The sequence below is a fragment of the Diaphorina citri genome, unplaced genomic scaffold (assembly GCF_000475195.1).
Source record: "Diaphorina citri unplaced genomic scaffold, Diaci psyllid genome assembly version 1.1 scaffold264, whole genome shotgun sequence".
Taxonomy (NCBI): Eukaryota; Metazoa; Arthropoda; class Insecta; order Hemiptera; family Psyllidae; genus Diaphorina; species Diaphorina citri.
Window position 1 is genome coordinate 302,569 of NW_007377701.1, and position 21,026 is coordinate 323,594.

General features: G+C 37.5%; 2 protein-coding genes across 2 annotated transcripts; one reads left to right on the top strand and one right to left on the bottom strand.

Annotated features, from left to right (window-relative positions):
- Nucleotides 1–471: 471 nt before the first annotated feature.
- LOC103506834 (protein deltex) lies at nucleotides 472–10,409 on the top strand. The gene is made up of 9 exons (XM_026821793.1): nucleotides 472–710; nucleotides 1,122–1,373; nucleotides 1,741–1,889; nucleotides 2,587–2,869; nucleotides 3,272–3,349; nucleotides 7,521–7,912; nucleotides 9,141–9,204; nucleotides 10,113–10,307; nucleotides 10,393–10,409. The coding sequence occupies exons 2-9, from the start codon at nucleotides 1,175–1,177 to the stop codon at nucleotides 10,407–10,409; spliced, it is 1,377 nt and encodes a 458-aa protein (XP_026677594.1). The 5' UTR covers nucleotides 472–710; nucleotides 1,122–1,174.
- Nucleotides 10,410–11,419: 1,010 nt separating this feature from the next.
- Nucleotides 11,420–17,600, bottom strand: LOC103506818. Its single transcript, XM_008471231.3, has 3 exons — nucleotides 17,219–17,600; nucleotides 12,116–13,172; nucleotides 11,420–11,909 (listed from the first exon to the last, which is right to left on the bottom strand). Exons 2-3 carry the CDS (start codon nucleotides 13,169–13,171, stop codon nucleotides 11,739–11,741), a joined length of 1,227 nt encoding a protein of 408 aa, XP_008469453.1. The 5' UTR covers nucleotide 13,172; nucleotides 17,219–17,600; the 3' UTR covers nucleotides 11,420–11,738.
- Between the last annotated feature and the right edge of the window lie 3,426 nt (nucleotides 17,601–21,026).

Consider the following 21,026-nt stretch of genomic DNA (forward strand, 5'->3'; position numbering starts at 1 on the left):
GTTCAGTTTTGAGTCCGTATTTTAAAAATTACACAAATAAAAGCACTAGGTATGTAAAATGCAGATTATCAGGATTTAGATAACAAAATGAAAGGCGACACAATCAAAAATCTCGAATCTAGAGGTGACAGATCAAAATTTGAACGAAGAATGGAAATTGGAAAAAAAGAGAAAAATTTGGATGATGAAACTTCTAGAAGTTTTATGGCTGATGCTGATGGCTGCATTCTGCATTTCCGTACCCGTACATGAAACACCGTACATTTCCGTACCCGTACATGAAACACCGTACGTATCACAGCATTACCGTACGCACCAAGTCGATTTTTTTTTCACATGTTTAAAAAAAAATCACCACTGATCAACCAATAGGAAGCTTTGAAAAGTCCGGCTGCGGCTCATTTGGCAAGACGACATTTGACAGGACAACATTAGAGGAGTTTTTGGCAACACTGTAAATTTAAAAATTCAAAATGGTTCTTCCAAAGTTCAGAAGTGTAAACAAAAAGGGTGAAAACTGAAAATCCATTTTGCAATCAGTAAAGCAAACTCAACAAGTGTTTTTTACTTGAACTTTTATTACCACTAATTTTGAGTGAATCATACCACCTTTATCCAATAAAACAGGTTCGAGCTTTTCTGTGGACATCTATTATCAGGAAGAGGGAAGCATTTCTAAAATAATGTAATATTTGGATCCCAGAGCTAACGTAAGTAAAATCAAAATGACTCTCAAAATTCCTATCAAAATCAGATGTAGGATTTGGCCATCCTTAAAAGAGGTTCCTTAGGTTTGCAATGTTTTATATGTATTCATGTTCTAAATGTTGGTAAAGCAACAGAACTATGAAGCTTTTCTCACTGAACTTTGCTCTTATGCTCAACATATCAAAAAGTGACTCGAGGTATGATTGTGGCAGGAAAAAAATGAAAAAATAAGCAAGTAGCTTTCTTTGAAAAGAATAATGGCTGAGTCTTTACATTCATGTTGAAACATATCACAACCTCAGAATTATATGGTAATATGTTCAAAACATCAATTTTTGGGAAATAACAATAATTGTAATATCAGTATTTACTTAGGTACTTACCTAATTTTGTGTTTCCTCTTTACACTTCAGATAAGCCTCCAATCCCTCAGTACAACTAGCCAGTTTCAACATATTACCCAAAAATGTCCAACCATGCTGTGGTAGTATGGGAATGGCTAAATCGTAATCGCAGGTGGAGACCATTCACTCCCGAAGTCACTCAGTTGATTGAGCGAGCTCATTCTAAAAACCTAACGAGTGTGATTCTCAGTGACGCTGATCCTAATCTGCAGAACTATTTCATCAACTTACACACACTTCAGCAGTGCTCTGAAATAGATGGTAAAGAAATGAAAAAAATAAATATTTAATTTCAATGGGTCAATTTCTGGCATTTTTATTTTGACCCTAAAGACCAAGAGGATTGAATAGGTTGGGGAGTAGGGTGTAACCTAGGTGGTGGAACTCCATCCAAACAATATATGTAAATACAGTTGAACCTATCTCAGTGGGAATCCAAGGGACCAACAATTTTTCTCACTATTTATCCAGGTTTCCCATTCAGTAGGGTCCCAATCAAACCAGTTTGACTGCACTTATTTACTTAAACTTGATTTAACTTTCTTGGTGAAAACTGGAACAAAGACTGAAAGAACAATACTTGGCTATCCCACATTTTACAATAACTTTTTTTGTTCTTTTATTTCAGGTGCAATTACAAATGTGCGGCGTTCATTTTACCCACCTGATTCACCGGCAGGGAAGGGAGCTCGGTGGGAGTGGGAGGGAGATGTACATGGTGAATGGCATGCGTACGATATGCAGGCACAATGTCTCATTGAATATTCCTGGGCTAAAGTAAGTTTGAATAAAATGAAATGAAAATAAAACTTTGTCCAATCTCTTTCCAGAGGGCAACATGCTCATGATACTCAGGATATCAACACTTTTGGTGTTGAAGAAATTTTCTATAGGTACCAAATGTACTTACTGGATGTTGGTAAGGATCCCCAGAAGACAGGTGATCTAGTGGTGAAGATACTCACACTCACCTAATGCTGAAGAATTGACAGTTCAAAGGCTCTTAAGTGTGTACCTATTAACTTTGATCTTAAACTGACCAACTGGGTCTAGACATTTGACTTTTCTTTTTAACTTGTTGATACGTTTAACGAGCTATTTAATTACTTGATTTTTTTGCTCAAATAAAGGTTCAGAGTTTATGCTTGTCTATTTGCTTAATGTTTTAGTTTTAATTTAAATTAGTTTGTTTTTGGCACTTTAGGTTTTAAGCTTTTAAGGTATCTTGGTGTTTGTATGGCTTGACATCTTGTTTTGTTGCAAGGGGGAGCAGTGGCAGGTAGTCCAGGTGGTGGTAGGCTGGGTGCTTGAAGTTTTGGCTTGTGGCAGGTAGGGATCTGCTGTATTCTTTTTAACTTGGAACTCTGTTCATTTTCCTTTTTTGATTGTTAGGATGCTGACTTGTAAATAGATAGTAAAGGGAAACAGTTTATAAATGTAAATAAATAAACTCACATTGTTGTTCAATTTCCAGGGTGATCAAACCATTGATATCAGCAAGACTCACCTCGGCTTCCCGTATATCCTCAACTTCTGCAATCTAACACAAGTGAGAAACACAACCGGTAATGTACGCAACATACGACGCACACAACAAGCGCCCTATCCTCTCATCAAGCTATCCACCAATCAGATGGCAGAGATTCAAGGTCAAATGAGTGCGTCCCAGGGAGCTGTTACCATGACAACACCCGGCAAGAAATGTAAACACACAACCTCGAGTAATATTACGAGGACATTGAGGAATATATTTCATGGTAAGTTTGGTAGATTTTCCTCGAAATTAAATGCATTTGGGTAAAAATTATGAATTCGTACGGAAAAAGTTGAGTAAAGTCCCAATCTGAAGGTGAAACTTCGAAGAAAAAGTGTCTGTTAAAGGTGAACAATTCAATTTTTCTTTGCTGTTCTAATAAAACTTCAAACAGTTCCGACATCAAGATATGATATATAAACCCAAGATGCTTCTGAGTGACATCTTCAATATCTTGCTTAAGAGAGGGGAAATAGATGCTGAGTGCAGTCTAATGTGGGGGAAAATGATGCAGATGCTGGAATCAGTGATGGGGATTAAAAAAAAAAAAGTCTAAACTTGAGAACTTCTGCATAGAAACGTGTTTTTTATTTACATATGTTTAAACTATTCTCTCTCATTACAGGTCACAGTCACCACAGCACTAACAGTAACAGTAGCGCCCCGAGCCACCATAGTCAACAATGTACCACATCCCAACACCCTTCCCAGTCTAGCAATAAATAATAATAATAATAATAATAATAATAATAATAATAATAATAATAATAATAATAATAATTGGGTATGTACCTATGTTGCAAATGTCGGGATCTTTGACCATTAGGCCATTTTTTCAATAGAAAAAAAAAGAAAATATGTAATATGTCTGTTCTGCATATCCACAGGACCTGTACATCCAATGTCCCCTGTGTATGAAGATATATGGCGAGCGTACGGGTAACCAACCCCCTGGCACTATGGAGTGGTCCATAGTCCGCGGCGTATCCCTACCCGGCTTCCCTAACACACGCACCATACAGATTACCTACCAGATATCATCCGGCATTCAGACATACGAACATCCCAACCCTGGCAAACCCTACTACGCTGTGGGCTTCCCCCGGGTGTGCTATCTACCTGATACAGACAAAGGTAAGTACTACAAACTTTTTTTTTTTTTTTTTCAATTTAAACAGGTCTTATTTATTATTGTTCTTATAATATAAGATATTGCACTAGCTGAATTCCGGAGCGAACTATTATCTGCATAGTTGTCAAACTAAAAACATAAACGAAACTCAAAATGTTGGTCGAGAGCGGAACATTTCTCTCCCGCAGTCTCTGCTTCCTATGTATTTCTTATGGAACTTTAATTTTTACTCTTCAAACCTCATTTTACTCATCCATTTAGTGGTCTTGCTCGGCGTAGCTTAACAAAACCGAACCCGAAAATAGCCTATAACCTTCACGGGAGTGCAAGCAATAAGTTGACAAAGTTTCATAGCAATCGGATGAGCGGTTTGGCCAGGCATAAGTTCGAACACACACACACACAAATATTCATTTTTATATATTAGATAATCACTTTATTAATATTACCTGTGGAAAATAACTTTCTACATGAATATGTACCTATCTAAATTTCTTCTCATTCGTTCAGGACTTTCCTTGATGATAGGTGAAGGATTTTTGATGTTCAGTTTATTATTATCATTTTTTTTTAAACTGTTAGGTTTTTTTTTATTACCAATATTATTACCAATCAAATTATTACCTTTATTATTACCAATCAAATATACAAGACCTTATTCAGACTGTGAGAGAAAAGGGACTTCTCAGTCCTATGCTAGCAGTATAAACAAGGTATTCCATTCTATTCTTTCTTTAATTTTTTGTTCATTTCTTAGTGTCTCCCCCCTCCTTTTTTTATTAATTCCTTCCTTTCTTCTTTGATTCTCTCGTCCTTTCTTCTTCTTCCCTTCTTTCTTAGTTCTATTTATCATAATAGCTTATAGCAGTTTATTATAACTTATAACTCTCTTCTCTGTTTCTACTCGCAGGTCGCCGTGTGTTACGACTGTTAGGCGTAGCGTTCAAGCGGCGTCTCATATTCACCATTGGTCGCTCCGTTACTACAGGCCGCGAAGATGTGGTGACTTGGAACGATATTCATCACCGCACCTCTCTCCATGGGTATCATAGACAATATCTTTGATGACGATCTGTTTTGCAGAGGACTCTTGGAAATGGCCATTGACAAGTGCTTCAAACACATCACTTGCACCTGCCACAACATAACGGTTAGCATAATAAATACTTTCGTTCACTGAGAATGTCAAGTCACTGTAACGATGATTGTTCAGCATGTTCTGAATCATTTCTGAGTTGATTGTCTTTCTAGCCATCCTGGAACAGAATAAATTAGGCATTGTAAAGAAGCATTTTTTCTACCTCTTCCTCCTCCTTCTCCTCCGAACATGTTCGTAAACATTGAATACGGATAAAATTGGACGTGCAGTGCAACATACGATGCATGTTGCATGAAACGTTGCGTTGCAAAAGTGTGGACCCGGCATTAGGTCGCAGGTTCGATTCCCGTCCGGGAAGGACTGTATAATGTTCGGTCTCGGAACCGGTGGCTTTCCCCTATCCTGTCCTAATTCTCTAGGAATTTGGGACGATAAGGCCTTAGCAGTTACCTACAGTTCCCTCTATTGTCAGGTAGGTACATACTTTTGCAACGCAACGTGTAATGCAACATGCAACATTCAAAGTTTGTTGTACGTCGAATTTTAACTGTGAATCACTTAACGAATGCTCGTGTTCGTTTTTTACTTTCAACTTTAAAAAAGGTTTGATAGAGGGAACTGTAACTGCCAAGGTGTTACAGTTTCGAGAAGGAAGACAGGATAGGAAAAAGTCAGCCGTTCGGAGAACGAACCTTATCTGATTAGGATAGCCCAGTGGTAACGTTCCAAGAACGAACCGTACCTATTGTACTCGTAATAACTTAATAAGATTATGGATAGCCTAATGGTAACGCGCTTGCTTGCCATGCAAAAGGTCCCGGGTTCCAGTCCCACCATTGACAAAAATTCCCAGTTAGCACACAAGCTTACATCTAGGGGCTTGATTTTGATAGGATTTTTAAGTCTAACGTCTTAAACTTAAATCCATTCCGAATCCAACCTCAGAGATCCAACCTGTTTTTAGTCCATCCTTCCTTTATTATTACTAATAATAAGAAAAGGTATAGTGGACGGACTATTGTATTTCCTGGTTCCTGGATAACTGCATACAGGAACTATCACGCCATGGAGTAGACGATACAGAACTAGAGAGACATTTGTAGTAGAACCCTGGCTCCTGGAATCTGTGTCCGCACATAAGTCGTATTTCATTATGTGACTTTTTTAGATACATGGCTGACCCAGAGAGGTATGAATTTTCATCTTGAACACCCTGGCTGCCAAAGCATATTCCTTTGTGATTACCCACAGTAACCCGTGTATTAAAGCATCTACCCTAACATGAGAGACAAGCTATTTAATTCATGGAATTTTTTCATAAATAAGCAAACTTTCACTTGGAGGTCCTCTCTCAGATAACAATTAAAAATACGTAAGTGTCCTGTGGCAGCAAGTGTGGACGCCCAAAGCAGAATCTCTTTGGTCCAGCCTGTCCAGCCATGTTGAATCTAAAAAAAGTCACATAATGGAATTCAGCTATAGTGGACGAGGACAGGATGTACCTATGAAATATATAAGACCTTGTTTAGACTGCGGGAGTAAAGGGACTTTTCAGTCTCATTCTGGCAGGATAAACAAGGTACCTATATTCTATTCTATTCTATTCTATTCTATTCTATTCTATTCTATTCTATTCTATACCTAGATAGATTATGGGTTCAAAACCATTCAAAATTGTCATAGGTAATGGTTATTTTTCAAATTATTGTTTCGTAACAAATTTTCATCAGTAACCAATTATTGGTTTCTTCAAATTAAATTGATCCTCAGGGCAAATTAAAACCTACACAAATGGAGTGTACCTACCTGAAGGCATGTGATGTGTTCCAATCCACGCGACCCCAGGTGATTGTAGTGTGGACATACCTTTGTGTTTTGTTATCCGTAAAAAAAAATCAAAATTATAATTAACTTTATTTTTTAATAAGACAGAACATAATGACAATAACAAAGAAAGAAATGAGGGAGGGGAAAAATATGGAATTAAGACAAATGTTTTGTAAAAAAAAGCAATTTTCTTTTTTTCCACTTTCTTTAATAGAATGTCCTGTCTATTTTATTTATTTATTTATTTATTTATTTTTCTTGAGATGTACCATCAAATGTATTATTATTCAAGTTCATAATACTTAAGTATTATATTAATTACAGAATGATCTACTGGACTGTTCCACAAGCTCTGATGATCCGTTTGACCACAAAGGATCTATCATAGGTAAGTTACTAAGTTCATATAACTTACTCATTATTATATAGGTACTTGTCTGGCTAGGGGATGTTAAATAAAGAGCAGACTAGCGTCTGGCTGTGGGACTATAAACAGGGAGGAGATCCAGCCTAGCTAGCTGGCAGTTCTTCAAAGGGTTCTCTCTGCTTTTAAAGACCAAGCACAAGTCCTCACAATGGTTGACTGCGGTTCAGGACGAGCCAGCCAATTTAACATGGCTAGAGAGCTAGAGACCATAACCCCGGTGTATAGCAGATACAAAAAGATACCTTTTCTTTATTTTGCTATTGCCATTCGGCGAAAGCTAAAGCTGATACAACAAAAACAACAACAACAACAATTATTGACATATTATCATACGTACTGAATACGTTCCTACCTCCAGTCCGTCCCAACTAGGGTGTTACGGGAAGCCCCTTCCCAGTCTAGCAATACTAACACCAACACCTGTAGGAACGGCGCAAGCCATCCATGTACAAACACTTGTAGAAATAGCTCCGGCCAAGCTTGCCCAAACACTTGTAAACACGGTACAAGTAATCGTCACGGTACCAGTAATCGACATCCCCAGTCAACCAATGGGAGGAGCAGCAATAGGTCAACACATATTGATAGTAGCATAAGAAATAGTAACTCAAGTCTGAACAGCAGTACACACAGCATTGTGAGCAGTACACACAGTATAATTAGTAACTCGCAGGCGAGTACCACGAGTAACTCGGATGTAAGGAGCAAGAAAACGAGGCGACCCAGTATAGACACTGTGTCCACGTATCTCAGTCATGATAGTCACCTCAATAGTTCCACGGTAAGTCTTCTTCTTCTTCTTCCTAGCCTTTTCCTACCTATACAGGGTCGGCATTCCACAGTAAGTAACTAATATTTATTCCAGTCAAACTGAAAGTCCAGGGCTCTATAAGTATCCTCCTCAAGCTTGGGATTTTTTTTTTTTTTTTTTTATTCTTCTTTTTCACCATAACCCTTACCTATAAAATAAAAAAAAAGACTTCATCTCAGGTACCTATTTTTAATACCTATTTAAACAAGGTTTTTTATTTACATATGTTTAAACTATACCTATGAAATATATAAGACCTTGTTTAGACTGCGGGAGTAAAGGGACTTTTCAGTCTCATTCTGGCAGGATAAACAAGGTACCTATATTCTATTCTATTCTATTCTATTCTATTCTATTCTATTCTATTCTATTCTATTCTATTCTATTCTATTCTATTCTATTCTATTCTATTCTATTCTATTCTATTCTATTCTATTCTATTCTATTCTATTCTATTCTATTCTATTCTATTCTATTCTATTCTATTCTATTCTATTCTATTCTATTCTATTCTATTCTATTCTATTCTATTCTATTCTATTCTATTCTATTCTATTCTATTCTATTCTATTCTATTCTATTCTATTCTATTCTATTCTATTCTATTCTATTCTATTCTATTCTATTCTATTCTATTCTATTCTATTCTATTCTATTCTATTCTATTCTATTCTATTCTATTCTATACCTAGATAGATTATGGGTTCAAAACCATTCAAAATTGTCATAGGTAATGGTTATTTTTCAAATTATTGTTTCGTAACAAATTTTCATCAGTAACCAATTATTGGTTTCTTCAAATTAAATTGATCCTCAGGGCAAATTAAAACCTACACAAATGGAGTGTACCTACCTGAAGGCATGTGATGTGTTCCAATCCACGCGACCCCAGGTGATTGTAGTGTGGACATACCTTTGTGTTTTGTTATCCGTAAAAAAAAATCAAAATTATAATTAACTTTATTTTTTAATAAGACAGAACATAATGACAATAACAAAGAAAGAAATGAGGGAGGGGAAAAATATGGAATTAAGACAAATGTTTTGTAAAAAAAAGCAATTTTCTTTTTTTCCACTTTCTTTAATAGAATGTCCTGTCTATTTTATTTATTTATTTATTTATTTATTTTTCTTGAGATGTACCATCAAATGTATTATTATTCAAGTTCATAATACTTAAGTATTATATTAATTACAGAATGATCTACTGGACTGTTCCACAAGCTCTGATGATCCGTTTGACCACAAAGGATCTATCATAGGTAAGTTACTAAGTTCATATAACTTACTCATTATTATATAGGTACTTGTCTGGCTAGGGGATGTTAAATAAAGAGCAGACTAGCGTCTGGCTGTGGGACTATAAACAGGGAGGAGATCCAGCCTAGCTAGCTGGCAGTTCTTCAAAGGGTTCTCTCTGCTTTTAAAGACCAAGCACAAGTCCTCACAATGGTTGACTGCGGTTCAGGACGAGCCAGCCAATTTAACATGGCTAGAGAGCTAGAGACCATAACCCCGGTGTATAGCAGATACAAAAAGATACCTTTTCTTTATTTTGCTATTGCCATTCGGCGAAAGCTAAAGCCGTTAAAACAACAACAACAACAACAACAATTATTGACATATAATCATACGTACTGAATACGTTCCTACCTCCGGTCCGTCCCAACTAGGATGTTACGGGAAGCTTGGAAACCTGCTTTCATGAAACAACCCAGACGGAACGTTCTTGACACGTATAAGTGTGCTACTTAACCAAGCCACCACCCTGCACTCTAACGAAATGAATTTTAGAAAAAAACAGCTTCTCTTGGTACTTGAGTTGATGGAGGGAACTGTTACACGTTGTGCTGCAAAAGTGTAGACCCGACAGTAGAGGGAACTGTAACTGCCAAGGTCTTATTGTCCTGGAATAGGCGAGTGGAAGATAGGATAGGAGAAAGCCATCGGAATTTACCCTGAACAGATAAGGTTCATCCTTCTCTTGTCACCTTCGGGAAGACCTTAGAACGAAGTTTACTAAATCAGAATTGAGATCAATCTAGGATTGAGCTATACTTAAAACCCAGTTTAATCCAGAATTGAAGCCAAATCCGACTTCGTAAAACGCGATCTTATTGATTTTTTTTCTATTGATTCGTTTTCACTTTATTTTTATTTTTTCTCTCAGGAGTGGATCCAGCAAGTGAGACAATATCAAAGTACGTGGCCATTGTTAAGAACTGTACAGACGGTGCCTGCCCTATATGTCTAGAGAACTTTATTCACTCGCATGGCCTAGTAGTGGCTCTGATCTATTGTCAGCATAAATTACACCTAGACTGTCTCAACTCTCTACTAACGCGACAATCAAACACTGCGGTATGTATTAGATTTTTGTTTTTGTTTTTTTTTTTAGATTTTAACAAATCAACGGGCAGAGCCCATGTATCTTTGGTTTGGAACTCAAGGGCGTATTGAATATTGAAGTACACTTGAATGATTTCTTTTTTAAATAGATTTACTTTATCATGGACACTCGTTTCTGTGTTGAAAGCCCCGTACGTGTACTTTTATTGTCTACCGCGGCTGTTCTACCACCTAACCTCTTCTGGACTTTCAATACAGCAACGAGTAAGCAATTTCTTTGGTTGATTTTTACGGCTTTCAGGGGGGGGGGGAATCTATAAACCCAATAGCCAATCAGATTGCTTAAACCAAGATAGAAACTTAAACGGAGTTTAAACTCTGTATACTGTGCCCTTAATGTTCTAACCGTTGCAATGAACTCTCAACTATATGTAATATTCAGCCAGCCTAGTTAGCTTGGTTGGTAGCGCGTCTGCCTTGTAAACGCTAGGCCGCGGGTTCGATTCCCGCCTGGGGCGGATTTTATTCTGATGGGATAATGTTGACGGCGTCCCAATTTCAATTAGTGGGTACAAATAACTCATATACAAATTTCAACTTGAGAATAGAAAATTAACTTGTTTATTTTGTATTGAAGGAGCAAATTTTAAAATCGTAAAACTAAAATCAACATCAAAGAGACGAAACAAAATTTGAAATCTTGAAAGGAAAATTAACACAAAAAAAGTAAACGAAATTTAAGTAAAGTCTTAAAAATAATAATGAAAATGACCATCAAATAGAATAGAACCAAAAATAATAAAACAAAATTTGAAATCACGAAGAAAACAAAATTAACATCAAAAAAGATCGAGTTACTATGTATTGGCAAGTAATAATTATAACAAAAAAACTAACTAAACATTATATAAAATTTATAGCCAACCATGGCTTGATTTTAACAAGAACTTTTGCCTGAATCAATTCAGAAACTTTTTAAGTACCTAAATGACATGGCAAAAAAAGATGGCTTGATTTTAACAAGAACTTTTGCCTGAATCAATTCAGAAACTTTTTAAGTACCTAAATGACATGGCAAAAAAAGATGAAAAAAAAAACTAAATAAAGATCACAAGTGATAATCATTAATGCTTGCATGATAAGAACCGAAATATGAACGAAAAATAATAAAATTTTAAAATGGTATGTCACAAAATCAAATGGCACCCATCATTAAAATATGAACCTTTTTTACGTTAGGTAAAACAAAAAAAATGTGGTCTTTTAACAGACAAAATATGGAGATCAACCTTAAGCTTATATTGGAATTTAAGTGAACACAAATGTATTAAAAACAAAAGTAAAGGGAAAAAAAGACTAATGGCTATAATACCTGTTGAAGCAAGTTTTCTTGTTGCAACAATTAGTTACCAAATAGGTATTATAGAGACTCACAAGGCAAAGCAAACTATGTGAACTTAGGATCTTCAGGTTCGATGGTCAATTGAACCTCAAAACTATTATCAACTTCGTCAACGCAATAGTCAAAAAACCTTTTGACAGTAACATGGTTTGTGGACCCATACTGTGGTTCTGAGATAGAAAATGTATTGTTGTAGCTAGATGGAGTATCTGAAACCTTTAGTATTATAGAGACTCACAAGGCAAAGCAAACTATGTGAACTTAGGATCTTCAGGTTCGATGGTCAATTGAACCTCAAAACTATTATCATCTTCGTCAACGCAATAGTCAAAAAACCTTTTGACAGTAACATGGTTTGTGGACCCATGCTGTGGTTCTGAGATAGAAAATGTATTGTTGTAGCTAGATGGAGTATCTGAAACCTTTAAACAATTCGTGGAGTTCAGTTTGAAACTATATTCAACAACACACTCCCAGTATTCACATTTATGAACCGGTTTGCAATCAAGCATAATACTCACATATGAACTGTCAGATATTTTGGTGGGGTCTAGTTTGATTATCAACCTAAATTGCAAGTTTTTCACTTCATAGAGAGGTGAAAAATAACACTTATCCCATTCTTCACCCACTTTCTTGGCAGTGAAGTGGACAAGAATACCCAAGTACTCTGTTGGTTTTACACGTGGTTCAACAGATATTTCTGACTTTTTGTCATGAACGATCTTTTTATATTTGGAGAACAACTTGATAAGACTGTTGGATTCCTCTTTATAACAAACGTAATCCCCCAATGAGATTTGTGAATAGCGGACCTGCTTCAGAAGGTCAAGGATTAGCGCATCCTTCTTTGCCAAATCACTCATTGCAAGGACCTGATTGTTGTTTATCCACTTCAAAACGCCTTTGAATATGTTTATTTCTTTGTCATGAAATGATGAAGATTTGAGGAGGTCTAGTAAGATGTCGTATTGAATATTGACAAATGTCTCATGTTCTAGAATGTATTTGGCATTTTGAAAGATGAACGTTGTCATTCTCTCGTACAGATCTTCCATGTTGTGATTCTTGGCTGTGTTGATCAGTTCCACAGCACTGCCTGTGTGATAGTATTCCAATTTGTTTAGATCAGTTTTGAGGACATCATACAGAGGGGATAAGTTGTACATTTGTGCCAAACGCAACATTTCACACAGCACAGTTTCTGGAATGATTCTAAAGTCAAGTTCATGGCTATACACATAGGCAAGTATGTTGTAGAAGCTTTTATCATAGACAATATCTTTGATGACGATCTGTTTTGCAGAGGACTCTTGGAAATGGCCATTGACAAGTGCTTCAAACACATCACTTGCGCCTGCCACAACATAACGGTTAGCATAATAAATACTTTCGTTCACTGAGAATGTCAAGTCACTGTAACGATGATTGTTCAGCATGTTCTGAATCATTTCTGAGTTGATTGTCTTTCTAGCCATCCTGGAACCTGGAACAGAATAAATTAGGCATTGTAAAGAAGCATTTTTTCTACCTCTTCCTCCTCCTTCTCCTCCGAACATGTTCGTAAACATTGAATACGGATAAAATTGGACGTGCAGTGCAACATACGATGCATGTTGCATGAAACGTTGCGTTGCAAAAGTGTGGACCCGGCATTAGGTCGCAGGTTCGATTCCCGTCCGGGAAGGACTGTATAATGTTCGGTCTCGGAACCGGTGGCTTTCCCCTATCCTGTCCTAATTCTCTAGGAATTTGGGACGATAAGGCCTTAGCAGTTACCTACAGTTCCCTCTATTGTCAGGTAGGTACATACTTTTGCAACGCAACGTGTAATGCAACATGCAACATTCAAAGTTTGTTGTACGTCGAATTTTAACTGTGAATCACTTAACGAATGCTCGTGTTCGTTTTTTACTTTCAACTTTAAAAAAGGTTTGATAGAGGGAACTGTAACTGCCAAGGTGTTACAGTTTCGAGAAGGAAGACAGGATAGGAAAAAGTCAGCCGTTCGGAGAACGAACCTTATCTGATTAGGATAGCCCAGTGGTAACGTTCCAAGAACGAACCGTACCTATTGTACTCGTAATAACTTAATAAGATTATGGATAGCCTAATGGTAACGCGCTTGCTTGCCATGCAAAAGGTCCCGGGTTCCAGTCCCACCATTGACAAAAATTCCCAGTTAGCACACAAGCTTACATCTAGGGGCTTGATTTTGATAGGATTTTTAAGTCTAACGTCTTAAACTTAAATCCATTCCGAATCCAACCTCAGAGATCCAACCTGTTTTTAGTCCATCCTTCCTTTATTATTACTAATAATAAGAAAAGGTATAGTGGACGGACTATTGTATTTGCTTCGGTGTCGTCTGTCTGTCGGTCTGTCTGTCCCCATAGAAGGAGTTATCCAAACCTGGTCGACCTATATATCAAATTAAAGGTCTTTTTACCAGGATCACGAAAATGGTGGTGCAAATTTTGTCCAGAAAACCATAAAGTCAAAAAACCAAAAAAAGTTTTGGGGGGAATTTTTTCACATTTTCTCACACAAATGAGCTCTGATCTCGAAATTTGTCGCGACGACCTATGAACTCAAAGCGAGAAAGTTTTAGATAACACTTCAGTCGATAATTTAAGACCGGTTTTAGCGTCACCTGTGTTGAGCTACGCCGAGAAAGGCCAATAAATGGATTAATCATTATATTGGGAATAAAGGGAGAACGGGCTCTAAGTAGTCTTGATTTTAAATCATTACATGAAAGTAAAATCAAAAAATCAAATCAAGAATGATAATAAACTGAATATTAAACGAATTAGGTAGGTACATAGGTATTCTTTAACCACGATCGAATAAACTACGGCCTGAAAAATTCCCGGAGGGACGGACCCAGCTTGTTTTAAAATGAATTATCAGATACTCACGCCATTCACGTGTCTGCTAGCAAAGGTCTTGAACAATGGTAGTTTGATCATTTGTAATGAGACTAATGGGTACCTACCTATAATATGTCGAAAAACTTGATTTTCGTTTTATTACCTTATCTTACTAAGACAGGGTTGTCCAACCTTAGGGCACCCGAGGGCCGCAAGAGACCAAGGACCAAGGTAGAGAGTTGGCGCTGGCGGGGGCCGCAAAAACTCAACTCACGGGGGGGGGATGGCCTGGTGTAATGTAATTATAATATAATTTTATTTTATTATGAAAACTATGAAATTTGTAAGGTAAACTGGGATAATTTTTAGAAATTTGAAAATTCTCATGCATTGTTTTTTAGTCTGTCCTTCCTTTATTATTACAATAGGTAGTAATAAAAAGGTATAAGGGACGGACTATTGTATTCGCTTCGGTGTCTGTCACTCTGTCGGTCTGTCAGTCTGTCGGTCTGTCCCCGTAGAAGGGACTTATCCAAACCTGGTCGACCTATATATCAAATTAAAGGTCTTTTTACCAGGAACACGAAAATGGTGGTGCAAACCCTTTTTTTGGGAAAATTTTTCCCTTTTTTTTTTTTTTTTTTTTTTTTTTTTTTTTTTTTTGCAAATACCTACCTACAGAGTTCAACGGGTTACTTTTCTGGTGTTTTCGTATTGATCCAACAGCGAAATGGGAAATATCGTGTCTCTTATCGCCCATCTGATAAGGGACATACAGACATTCTACGGGATGGGCATGCTACGACACAGACCACATGCGTCTACTATAGCAGTTGTTTCATTGCTACAAGATGAAAACGGCAGTAAAAAATACAAGGGATTTAGTAAAAAAAAAAAGAAAAAAAAGTTGGCAGTCGGTAGGTACATACATATTAACACACCCACTGCAATCGGTACCTATCACACCCACTCGTAAACGTTTCTCCTGACGATATAATCGCCTGACTCCTGACTAGTTTTTCTTTTCTGCTGACACAGTAAAGATTAATCACGTATTATAATAATAATTCTTGATGAAAATTACTCTAACTCAGCTGAAATGAGGAATAAAACCGACTGATGAGATTCATAAATCACAGTATTTATTGAATAATTTATTAATTTGTCTCTTTTATTCAGTGAATTCAGTTCAGAAGAAGTAAATAGGTACCCCTACTTCATGTTTTACCTAGAAATGCCTACAATTTCATAATAGGTTGACAATTCGTCATGTGTATTTTACATGACTAATGATTGTCTTTACATTATGGACATTCGTATTCATGAAACATCAACAAAATCAGTAAAAATGTTTGCTTTCATCGGAATGTGAAGAAGAACGATCGTGTGTAACTTAAGTAAGGCAAATGCAGTGTTCTCTGCACCCTGGGCACTGGTGCAAACTATACATTTTGAAATTTGGGAAATGTCCGGGTTTTTGATGGAATGTCCGGGTTTTTGGAACCAAATGTCCTACTTTTTAAAAATTTGATCTGGAGACCCTAAGTGCGTGTGCCTCGTAAGCGCTAGGCCGCGGGTTCGATACCCGCCCGGGGGCGGATTTTTTTATTTATTTTAAGATGAGTGTTGAGTGTTTCCAATGCCGAATGCCGGGACTATCGGGATTTTCGGGATTGATCATTATCTTGAAATTTAAGAGTAAATATTGGTTATATTTCACATTGAAATTTTAAAATATTTCACGCGTTCCAAAACAACAATCACCACACAATGATAAGAACAATTAAATATTCAAAATTTCATTAATTTTGGTGTCTACACGTCCCGAACTATTATATATCGTACCCTCAGAATTATATGGTGTTATGTTGAAAACACCAACTTTAGGAAAATTGCAATTGAAAGTTTGACGCTTTTTCACCATCGCTATCTCCGGAACTCGTAAGTCGTAGAGAAATAATTCCTAGACCTATCAAAAGATCAATTCTCTTAGTACAGGCTTGTCCAACATGCGGCCCGCGAGCTCATTTTTGCGGCCCGCGAAGGCCCGCCTAAAAAAAATGAACGGAAATGAGAAATAACAGTAAATATACTAAATAAAACAAGCAGGGTCCGTCCCTCCGGGAATTTTTTAGCCCGTAGTGATTAGAGAAAATCAGTACCTATGTACCTACCTAATTTGTTTAATATTTATTCAGTTTATTATTATTCTTGATTTGATTTTTTGATTTTACTTTTATGTAATGATTTAAAATCAAGACTAGAGCCCGTTCTCCCTTTATTCCCAATATAATGTTCAAGTCACCCATCCATTTATTGGCCTTCCTCGGCGTAGCTTAACATAGCTATGTATAAATTGTAGGCATTTCTAGGTAAAACATGAAGTAGAGGTACCTATTTACTTCTTCTGAACTGAATTCACTGAATAAAAGAGACAAATTAATAAATTATTCAATAAATACTGTGATTTATGAACCTCATCAAAAACCCGGACATTTCCCAAATTTTCAAAAATCCCCCGGACGCCGGACAAACATGTAAAAACCCGGACGTCCCGGACGTCTGGAAACCCTACAGCCCTACACGCACTGCGCTCCAAGCTAACTTGCTAACTAGTAAACTAGGTTACTAGGCTGGCTTTTGAACACTTACCTGAAGGTTTGCGTAGTCCAAAATTCCAGATATAATCACGCTATTTCGCCCAAATTTAGTTCCAGGCCCTTTGATTGAACCACTTTTAGAATGAGGATATTTGGGAAACTAACACAAAACAGCAAAAATTACACAGCTCACACAACTTAGCAGAATTCAAACAAAAAATAATAATAATAAAAACCGGGGGACACTTTGTCAACTTTGGACTTGCACTTCTAGCTCTTTGTCCTTACAGAAAAGTCAGAAAACTTAATAAGTAAAAATAATGGAATAATACTGGTTAAAAGTTTAAAACTGATTTTAAATTCAGAACTTCAGACTTCAGTTCAACTCTTCAATCTTCAACTGAAAGAGTGAAAGCTGAATTAAAGAACTAAAACTAAAAAGTCTAAAAACTAAAGAAGAAAGATAAGAAGAATGAAGCAATGAAGAAAACTGAAAAATAAAAATAAACACGTGTGTGTTCACTTTCACTACCGACAACCGACTGGCTGGCGCTGGCGCTGGCTGGGCGGCTGGGCGCTGGCTCTGGCTTTGATTTTGATTTTTTCTGAATTTGTTTCCTCAAAACCTCGATAAGCAGAAGAAGAAGCGTTGTTTCTTTTTAGTTTTTCCTCCCTCTCCCTGTTACCGCAGAACGAGGCATTAAAGTATTAAAGATGAAGCAAGCATCATTTGATTTTTTCTGAATTTGTTTCCTCAAAACCTCGATAAGCAGAAGAAGAAGCGTTGTTTCTTTTTAGTTTTTCCTCCCTCTCCCTGTCACCGCAGAACGAGGCATTAAAGATGAAGCATCATTACCAGTACCAGGTAGACCTGACAGATACACCTATCAGGTAGACCTGACAGGTACACCTGATCAGGTATAAGTATAATAAGTAGTGAGTATAATAAGTAGTCACACTAGACTTGCACGCAGGAGGTCCGGGTTCGATTCTCGGCGGAGCCGAGGTTTTTTTCGGCTCTGTGCTTGGAGTTCGGGGTGCACTCAGCCTCGTGAGAACAATCGAGCAGCTACTTTAATCGAGTAGCGACCAGTGGCGGCATTACAAGTCGAAAAGTCGAGCGATAATAAATATGATGATTGTAATACTGTGATACCCACAAAGTTGTGAGAAAGCTCCCTGCTTTACCACAAAAATACCATGATTTGATTTGATTGATTTTGATTTGTATGAGTCGAAAAGTCGAGCGATAATAAATATGATGATTGTAATACTGTGATACCCACAAAGTTGTGAGAAAGCTCCCTGCTTTACCACAAAGATACCATGATTGGATTTGATTGATTTTGATTTGTATAATAAGTACCTAGTGCTTTATTTAGACTGTCAGCTTAGAACAAGTTGTTCCATTATGCCAACAGTTGGTCTATACTCTACAGTCTATTAAACTAAAAGAGTTTTGACAGAGGGAACTGTAACTGCTAAGTTCTTATCCTTCCGAAATTGATAGGAGAAAACCAGCCGTTCCGAGAACGAACATTTTCCGTCCAGGAATCGAACCCGCGGCCTAGCGCTTACAAGGCAGACGCCTTTTACCAACCAAGCTAACTAGGCTGGCAACCGCGACCCATTAATTAGCAGTTTAAAGCTACTCACTCAATCCAAAGCAAAACGTGTGGGGCGGAAAAAGCTTCAGACTCTCAGATGGTCTGATAGCATCAGTTCTGTCAGACCTGGGTCTGAAGCTTTTTCCGACAGCCTGACAGAGATCTGTCAGACTGTCTGAGCTTGAGTGGCTAGCATTACACGTATACAGTACAGTTTTAGACCGCGACCCATTAATTAGCAGTTTAAAGCTACTCACTCAATCCAAAGCAAAACGTGTGGGGCGGAAAAAGCTTCAGACTCTCAGATGCAGGTCTGATAGCATCAGTTCTGTCAGACCTGGGTCTGAAGCTTTTTCCGACGGCCTGACAGAGATCTGTCAGACTGTCTGAGCTTGAGTGGCTAGCATTACACGTATACAGTACTGTAAAGTTTTAGATGCACAGTACTGTACATCTAAAAAAGAGAGAGAGAGAGAGAAAAGTGCAGTTCCTACATCCTGTCGCATTATTTCTTCTTTGTTCCTGGAATCGCAGACTCTTCAATCCTTTGGTCCGGGCATAACCTCTTCTAAACGTTATGGTCCGGGATCAAATAAGCTGATAAAAAATACACGCCTTTCCCGCCGTGAAACGAGATCCAACTTTTAACCAGACTGAAAGGACGAGAGGATAATTTTATTTTCCTTCTAGGTACAGTCCACTTCAACTGGGAAGTCCGATGACCTTTGGGTGCGCACTCGTCAAAAAATTATAGCTCGTTGATTAACAAGTAAGCATGTGAATAGTTGATCCCATGGGATTTTTCACGCCGAATCGAATGGTGAAACTTTTAGAACTGTCCGACTTACAGTTGAGAAGTTGCGGTTCCCCTCCATGCGCTTCCATCGGACTTCCCAGTTGACGTGGACTGTACTTCGTAACTTCGTGAGTACTTCTTCTTCTTCTTCTTCTTCTTCTTCTTCTTCTTCTTCTTCTTCTTCTTCTTCTTCTTCTTCTTCTTCTTCTTCTTGCTTCTTCTTCTTCTTCTTCTTCTTCTTCTTCTTCTTCTTCTTCTTCTTCTTCTTCTTCTTCTTCTTCTTCTTCTTCTCCTCCTCTTTTTTTTCTTTTTTTTCTTCGCTACTAAATCGATATTATTGGGCAACCACGGCAACCTCCGTGGCCGAGTGGGCTTACACTCCGGAGGTCCCGGGTTCGATTCCCGGTGGGGTCGAAATTTTTTCGGCTCTGTGCTTGGATATCGGGGGGCACTCAACCTCGTGAGCGTGAGGACAATTGAGTGAGTAGCTACTTTAATCGAGTAGCGACCAGTGGCGGCATTACCAGAGTAAAAAGAAAAATTATAGATACATATGTCAGAAATAGTAGTAGTCATGCTGTGATATCCACAAAATTGTGAAGAAGCTCTCAGCTTTAGCATAAATAAATCACCATATTGATATTATTGATTCTACAACTCTTTTATTATTCAAAAGCGAAGTGAGTTTCATGATTCATGACTTCATCAGTATCATCCGATTTTTTCCGAGTGTCCCTGTAGGTTAATGTAATTTAAAAATCTGGTGTGAACATCACACGACTTTCCTTATCCTATTGAATGGTGCTTATTTGGGTGTTCTGTTGTAACATTTACAATATCTCTAACCGTTTAGTCAGTATAGCTGAAAAAGCGGTCGAAATCTGTCCAAAAGCGGTCAAAATACCGCCAACCGCAGCACCTATTTTAACCAAACGTTCGTGTCGCATCTTTGTCACATTTGAAAGATACATACCAAATTTCAAGTCTCTAGCTCTTACCGTTCTCGAGATATTTGGTTTACACACAGACAGACAGACACACGGACCAATGGCTGAAACTTTGGATTTAGGCTCTAGGGACCTCAAAACGTGTTTTGGCACTAAAAACTGACCATCGAAAATTTGACCCGATTACATTACTTTCCTTCCTATAGGAAATAAAAGGGAGAGAGGAGAAAAATACTTTTTTCCCTCCCGATCCCTTTTTCCCAATTATCCTTGTTTCCTTGTATGTATTGGAAAATTATTTTAATTCCAACACATCTCTATTAGCCTTATCCCTGATCTACCTATACACCTCACCTTTTTGTAAGCTACCTAACGCTCTTTTCTCTTTCCCTCTCAATCCCCCTTTTTCCCAATATTATATCCTTGTTGTTTTGTATTATAATAGGAATAGAATATACCTTGTTTATCCTGCTGAACTGAAAAATGTAGTGTCCCTAAACTTTTTGAAAT

Coding starts and splice junctions, on each gene's coding strand:
- LOC103506834 (XM_026821793.1), top strand. CDS start 1,175: ATGTCCAACCATGCTGTGGTAGTATGGGAATGGCTAAATCGTAATCGC. Junction 1,890..2,586: donor TTGAATATTCCTGGGCTAAA/GTAAGTTTGAAT, acceptor TTCAATTTCCAG/GGTGATCAAACCATTGATAT. Junction 9,205..10,112: donor CCACAAAGGATCTATCATAG/GTAAGTTACTAA, acceptor TTTTTCTCTCAG/GAGTGGATCCAGCAAGTGAG.
- LOC103506818 (XM_008471231.3), bottom strand. CDS start 13,171: ATGGCTAGAAAGACAATCAACTCAGAAATGATTCAGAACATGCTGAAC. Junction 11,910..12,115: donor ACTCCACGAATTGTTTAAAG/GTTTCAGATACT, acceptor ATAATACTAAAG/GTTTCAGATACTCCATCTAG.